Genomic DNA, 7,494 nt, shown 5'->3' with positions numbered 1-7,494 from the left:
GGCCCTGCCGTGCCCTGGTGCCCGGGCTATTTATAGCGGGCTGCCCGCCATGCCCTGGCACCGGGTGCGGGTCTGTGCAAACAACCGGCCGGTCGGTGGCCCCGAGGGGCTGCACCCCCGGTGCTGGGGCGGCAGGTCTCGGTGGGTTGTCATGTTGACAGCTCTGCTGAGGAAGGGAAGCCCGGCGGCACCGTTTTGTTATTGGATCAGCTTCCTTAACCAAAACCTGATGTCATTTATTCCCAGCAATGAGCCGCTTGTCAGGAATAGCAGAACATTTTCCACTGCAAACCCAGGCTGATCCCTTGGCTGGTGCACCCTTGTTTTCATGGTGCTATACAGCAATAGTGGGTCCCAAATTTTTTCATTTATTTTGTTTTCCCAGGGTGTTCCACACCCTTTTGCTGTTTGCTCCCTTTGCTTTTGCTCTCCCTTAGTGCTTCCCTTGGTCAGACCTCCTGTGGTCCAGGTGAGTGGTCTGGCAAGCAGGTAAGACAGAGAGGCAAGCCCAGGGTGGTTGTTGAAGGGAACAAGAATCACATTCAATCCAGAGTACACCTGACTGAGGGCAGAAGGGAGAACTGGAAAACAAGATCCCTAGTGAAGAACTGATACTGTTACTGTCAGGTGCTTATTTCTGTGCTTTCAGATACCTTGAGCCTTACTTGAGTTAGCAGTCAGAGGAAACTGCAGGAGTTACTTGCCATAATATATCTAATTCTGTCTTGAGGGCAGAGGAGTACCCTAAATGACCTCACAGGACCCCTTCTAGACTTAAGTAGTACTCCATTACATTGTTCTGTTAACCCCATCATATTTATGGGTGCAAAAGACAGGGTAACAACATACCCAAACCAAAAATGACACTGAAGGGTGACACACCTGAGTGTTCAGCTCCTCTCCATTCCCAGCCAGCTCTGCCCTGCACTGTAGATAGCCCACCTTTGGATGTCTTGTGTCCACCTCCCTGCAGAGATTCTGTTGATATGCTTCAAAGCAGTCTGTGCCCCAAATAGTACATGTCCCAAAGGCACACTTAGCTGAGAACATTAGTGCATTCATAGCAAGAACATCGCCCAGCCTCTCCCAGTGTGCTCCCTTCCTGGCAGACTTCATAGAGAAATCACAAAAGCAGACGTACAGCCTGTTCTTACATCTGCTCTTGTTTGTTTTCCTTGGGCTTTGTATTATTTTGGAGACAGCAGCTTCTTGATAGAAAATGACAAGTGACAGGCACTGGAGGTAGGATGTGCTGTTTGTGATAATCAGCCATTGAAAGCTAATGGCACTTCTGTGCTTCCACTCCAGTGATTCATTAAGGAGCTGGAGTAGCCACTGCCTGGGAAAAGGCCTGGTTTGGACACTTCTTTGCTTGTTATTTTTCTAAAGCAGATGTGGCTTTATTCCTTGCTAAATGTTTTTTTAAGATTTGAAGTTAGAAGAAAGCACTGAGGAAAAGACATGCAAGTAGCTTACTCCTTAAGATGAGAACTGAAAGGAAACTGTCCTACAACTGCCTGATGAACCATGACTGTTTGCAAGACCATCATGTCCCCATTCTTGACAGCTGCCCTGTACAAGTGACATTCTTTCCCCCCAGCCTTTCCTGTGCCAAGCTGCAGTTCTCCCCTTTATAGGTTTAGGAGCTAAGGGGACATTCATCCCACTTGTGTTCCATGGCATTTGAACAGTGTTTGTGTTGTTTACACATCAGGGGCATGTCTTTTGCACCAGGTAGTGCCCACGTCCCACGTGTGGCATGGGGAGCCCTTGGAGCAGCCAGGACAGGGTGGCTACGCCCATGAGTGCTTCTGTCCCTTCTCCACCCCCAGACCACCTCTCTAGCAGCCTCCCAAGTCAGACCTTCTCAGTAATGTTCTGCCCAGCACTGAGCTCTGGTGCCCCTGCAAAAACATCTTCCCTTATGTTTAAGGGAAATCAGCAGGATCTGATCCCTCCATGGGACGTGGGTCTGAAATCTCTGTCCTGTACAGGGTGGATGTGAGCCAGATGGCAGCACGGTTTTAAATAATGTGCTGCACTCTAATCTCCAGCCTGCAGGAGCTGAATAAATTGATCCTATACTTTCTGAGCTGAGCTTAGTCTTTTATTGTTCAGGCAGCATAGCTCACAGAACTGCAGGCTCCATTTGCACTGTGGACAGTTGCAAGCACCAAAAATGGGAATCGCTGCTGGGAGAAAGTGCAGATTTTATGGGTTTCCCCTTTGCCATTTCAATCTAGATGACATCATAAAACGCCACAGGAAGGAGCAGACAGATGCCAGCACCACGGGGAACAGGCAAAGGCAGCAGGTGAAGAACAGGAATTTGGCTTATGGGTATGGAAGGCCCCGTTTCCGTGCCTGGATGCAGAGGAATTTGCAAGGTGGGTACGTGCCTTGGGATGGCTGAAGCCTGCCAAGCTGGAAAACACATTTGTGTAACAAAATACAGCTCTTAAATTCTTCTCCTATCTAACTTCTGTGTGTGTATAAGATGTACTTGGACTCTGAACAGCTTTTCTCTCTGCAACAATGGGATATCAGGGCCCTTTCAGAGTATAAATTAATGTATTTCTCTCCCTTCCACCCTCTCATGAATTACTAATTCAAAGAGACTTAGTATCTATTCTCTATTCCCTTTTGGCTTTGCATATTTTAATTATGCCTCTTCCTAATCCTCTTTTTCCCAGAACACACCTAAATTACCCCTTTAGTAACTGTCTTTGATAGCTCAGTTATTGGAGCTAATTTGTCCCTTTTGCCAACCAGGCTATTTCTATGATGAGGTTTTTTATAACACCTCTTTTTTATAACACTCTCTTTGGTTCCACTGCTTTTATCTACAAAACCAAGGGGATCTGCTGTATGAAATGCCACCTTTATCCAAATTCTGATTCTTTTTTCTTAAATTACTGGTAAATCACTTCATTGAAGATTTTAGTGACATTTTGCAGCAATGTCTTTGCAGTCTTCCCTTGGAGTGCACATCAGGACAGTGGGATTGCTGGGAGAAATCCTGCTTGTCTGCAGTCTGCCTCCCACTCTCATGGTTTTGGTCTCCACCACATGTTGCCTTACTGAGAATCATTCCAGTTCAAAGCAGAATGATAATAATTGCCCTCTGCAAATTGATTTTTCTGTTAAAAACACAGGCTTTGATATTCTTCCACAATCAAGCAGCTAGTGCATGCAGAGTCAAATAAATCATAGAATCACAGAATGGTGAAGGTTGAAAGGGACCTTCAAGATCATCAGGTTTCAACCCCCCTGCTATGAGCAGGGACACCTTCCACTAGACCAGGTTGCTCAAAGCCCCATCCAACCTGGCCTTGAACACTTCCAGGGATGGGGCATTATGATTTATAATCACAACAAATTTGAATTTCACACCTCCTTAGCAAAAGAGTCTGTCAGATATTTGGGCTTCCCTCCAAACTGGACTTGCTGGGCAGAGTTGCCTGTTGGCCAACCCAGGTGTGCTCAGCACCAGGCTCTGAGCAGACACCCAGACACAGTGGGGGTCTTCCCCAGCTGCTGATGCTGTGGGGTTTTATTGAAATGTTATTTAATTAATAAATATCTGTGAGACTTTTGGCAGAGATGGAGCCTCCCAGGTCTCACACTTCAGGGCACACATGACAGACTGAAGCCTTGGTCCCCAGCTGGTACCGTGGGGTACCCCTTGGAGGCTGAAGGCTCCATTGTTAGTTCTTTACACGGGATGAGATGTGCCTGAGTGCACTGCTGAGCAGAGGCTCTCTAATGTGGACTGACAAGGGCATGAATTTCTAGTCAGGGCTGCCTTTTGCAACTGTCCCTCCCACTGCACTGATGAAATTCCCAGGAGTGGCAGCTGAGCTCAGTCTGTCTTACTGCAGAGCAGTTGCCCACTCCAGGGTGCAGGAGAGCTGTGTTGTGAGGCTTGGTGGCCTGCAGGAGAGTGGTCTGGCAAGCAGGTAAGACAGAGAGGCAAGCCCAGGGTGGGTGTTGAAGGGGACAAGAATCACAGAATCATAGAATTGTTAAGGCTGGAAGGGACCTTAAAGATCATCAAGTTCCAACCCCCCTGCCATGGACAGAGACCCCTACCACTAGACCAGCTTGCACAAAACCACATCCAACCTGGCCTTAAAAATCTCCAGGGATGGGGCATCAACAAAAACAAACTGTGGGGACAGAATGAGGAGGGAAAAAAAGGCCATTAAACAATAGCGAGACCACGTCTGGTCCAAAAGATGCAGATTGCCAAAATCCAGATGTTTGTTGGGAGAGAAACGTTTACTCACCTGCACTTCTGTGGTGAGAGGGCATCATTTGCAAAGAAAATAAGTCCTGGCCCCACAGAGCTTGTGAACAGCATTGCATTTTTCATAGTGTCCCAACCAGCACCTCTGTAGGGAGCTAAACACTCCAATGTGGTGTTTGGGAGGTGCTTCTCAAGGACATGCCCAGGTGTCCTTTTGTTTTAGAGCCAGAGAAGCACAATCATCTTCACTAGTATTCCAGTGTAACCAGCCCATGCTGGTGCTCACTGGTGTTTTGCCCTGGGGCTGGAGCCTTAATTAATCACTGCGGTGATGGCCCCTGACAACAATGTCACCACTGCCTCCCAACACTTCATTTCTAATTGCTCCAAGTCATTATAAATTGCTGTGATGTAGGAATCGATGGTATAGGATCAATACGTGCATCTTAACTGCTGCGTGGGCTGTATCAGTGAGGTTCTGCCACATGGTGCAGGGGTTTAACCACACTCTTGCTGCCCTCTGCCAGGCACAGCTTTATGCCTGATTTATTCACCCCTCTGCATTTGTGGGCACATTCCACTGGTACAACAACTCAGGAAATGTCAACGTCATTAGGACTACAGAAGTTTATCAAGTGGAGTAATTAGGCTTTAATGCACTGTGCCTCCATCTGATGAAGTGCTTTCCTCTTGCTCAACACCCTCAGTGCTCTTCAAATCATAAATGGGCTTAGGGGAGAACGTTAAGTGCAAGATAAGCTGGTGATATATATGCACTCTGCAGTTATATGAAACAGCAGCAGAAGGTGCCCCCTTCAATAGATGTAGTGAATTTGCACGTCAAGCTAAAAAAAATAAAAAATATATTTATAAATTATGGTCCAGTCTTCACTTACCAAGTGCTATAACGTGGGCATTCAGAGCTATTCCAGGCTGCTGTGGGGTTGGCTTCCTGATGCTTGATTCATTTGTGTATCTGTATCAAAAGGCATTTCCCATTTCATGCTTAATTCATAGCAGTGTGAGCTCTGACAGCAGATTGACAGGTTTCCTGATGCAAGTGTTCCTGCCTTTATTAGGAATCAGAACTGTGGAAGGCTCTTCTTTTCTGTATTCCTTCAAATCAAATAATGTGTGTGTGTCAGTCCTACATATGATAAGAACAGGGTTGAGACTTTGGAAGCATAAATTATTAAATATTCTGCAAAATTCATTTACTTTTCTGGAATAACTTCAGGTGATTTTTGCATCACTATGTTTATAGATACTCCAGTACCATATGCAGTTAACCTTGTGATCCATTTGCACAGCTGTAATAATAAATGGAGTTTTGGAGGATGCTAAGATCAGTTTGTTTTTATAGGACCCAACCGTTTTAGAAGAGGGTTTGGACAACAACAATACAATCGAAGACAGTTCAGAAATGCTGGTCCTGGTCCCAGGAGAAGAGCAGCTGCTTCATTAAATGGAGTGAGCCCTTTAAATCGCCAGACATCAGCTCAAGAGGTAGGGGAGGAGGGAAGGTACAGCTGTTCCAAATGTCACCTAGAATTCTCCTGGTTTTTATGATCCTGGATTCCCCCAAAGAACAATCTACATTAAAAATTTACAGGCACCATCTTTTATATGCCTGTGCCAAGTATTTGTATGCATAGGTGAGTACAGATACATATGCATACAAAATAGCCATTTCCCAGTTGGTTTTATGAGCTTATGACATGGCATCATTTTACTGAATCAGTTCCCATGGGTTTTACAAAAAAGATCTTAGAAAAATGTGTTCTTAAAAGATTCAAAAATATATCCATAAAAAATTCTGTTTCATCTCATTCAGTCATAAAATTGTTTTGGTTGGAAAAGACCTTCAAGATCACCACGTCCAATCATTAACCCAGCACTGCCAAGCCCACCACCAAACCACGTCCCTCAGCACCAAATCTACATGGCTTTTAAATCCCTCCAGGGCTGGTGACTCCACCACTGCCCTAGGCAGCCTGTCCAAGTCCATTTACAGTAATAAGAATATGAGGAATGTGGAGCACCCAGCAGAGGGCTCAGCCCCCTGTGAAGCAATTGCAAGTGATGCTGAATGTGTCCAAGAGCAGAAAGGGAGCCTGTGCAGTGTCAGCAATCCCCACCTGCACTTGGGAGCAGGCTGGGTTTCCCCCTAGACAGAGCCAAAGAAAATGTCAGACAAATGCTTGGGCTTTCTAGGCAGCAGCAGTGGATGGAGGGAAGGACACCCCTGGGTGCTGTCACTCCTGCTTTGTGCACTGAGACTGCAACTGCTGAGCTTTGGCTGGTCTTGCAGGGCAAGAAGAACAATGATGGTTTTGCCAAAAGCAGCAGCAGTGGGCAGCCCGAGGGACAGCAACGGCCACCCCCAGGCCCCAAGAGGTTCAGAGCAGCTGCTGCCAGCACCCACGCCCCAGGGAGAAGGTAAAATCTTGGGTAGCTCAGTTTTCAGTGATTGCCTGTGCAGCTCCTGGGGCTCTGCTCTGAGTCTGTGCCAGCTGGGAGTTGGTGTGTGCAACGTGAGAAAAACACCATTGGGTACGTTGGGAAAGCACCTGGAAATAAAACCACCTCATGCTGATGGTTAGAAATTCAGGCATTTGGGCTGTGATTTTATTGTAGAAAGCATGGGAAAGATGAGCCTTGGCTTTTTTATTAAACTTTTCCTCTGTCTTTGAGGAAAAAAATGAAGGGTGAAATAGTGTTTCTTTTCATAAAGGCAGGAAATGCAGATTCCAGCTGTAAGGGGTAGGCAGGGACAGGGAGTCAGTCCTGGTGAGGAGCTGCAGGAGCTGTGATGAGGGCAGGCTGCAGGTGCTGGGAAGTCCTTGTGTTCTCTCATCTTGAAAGGAAGCTCAGTTGCAATCCCACCTCTCTCTGCTTTCAGCAAAGTGGGGACTGAATGACCTCCAGAGATCCCTTCTGACCTGATTTTTTTCCACAATTTTCTTCCCATGATTTTTTTTTTTTTTTTAATGAGCATAGTTCAGAACAGACACAAGCTGTTGTTCCATTTGAACAGAAAAACTAGGTCCTCTGAAATCCTTTGCTGGCAGAAAACAGCCTGTTGGCTTGAGCTTGGTAACACACAGCTTCATTTGCTTCTTATACTACTTTTTCATACTGCACTGGGTCAGGTGTTTAAACATTAAATTTTAGCCAGAGACTTGGCACTGTAATCACCTGTATCCTTTTCTCTCTTCTCCTCTTCCAGCAGGCCCTTCCTGCTG

The 7,494-nt window shown here is 46.3% G+C and overlaps 1 protein-coding gene across 1 annotated transcript in view; it reads left to right on the top strand.

Annotated features, from left to right (window-relative positions):
• The first annotated feature begins 49 nt into the window (after positions 1–49).
• The window catches only part of LOC104388311 (UAP56-interacting factor-like), a 9,787-nt gene continuing 2,342 nt past the window's right edge, over positions 50–7,494 (top strand). The window contains exons 1-6 of the mRNA XM_009997172.1: positions 50–141; positions 438–469; positions 2,244–2,387; positions 5,613–5,755; positions 6,561–6,688; positions 7,482–7,492. Of these exons, the coding sequence (XP_009995474.1) occupies positions 50–141; positions 438–469; positions 2,244–2,387; positions 5,613–5,755; positions 6,561–6,688; positions 7,482–7,492 (550 nt within the window). The remainder of the gene's footprint in view (positions 142–437; positions 470–2,243; positions 2,388–5,612; positions 5,756–6,560; positions 6,689–7,481; positions 7,493–7,494) is intronic.

The sequence above is a fragment of the Chaetura pelagica genome, unplaced genomic scaffold (genome assembly GCF_000747805.2).
Source record: "Chaetura pelagica isolate M959 unplaced genomic scaffold, ChaPel_1.0 scaffold344, whole genome shotgun sequence".
Lineage (NCBI taxonomy): Eukaryota > Metazoa > Chordata > Aves > Apodiformes > Apodidae > Chaetura > Chaetura pelagica.
The sequence above is the reverse complement of the archived record's forward strand: the minus strand, read 5'-3'. Positions and strand labels throughout refer to the sequence as shown.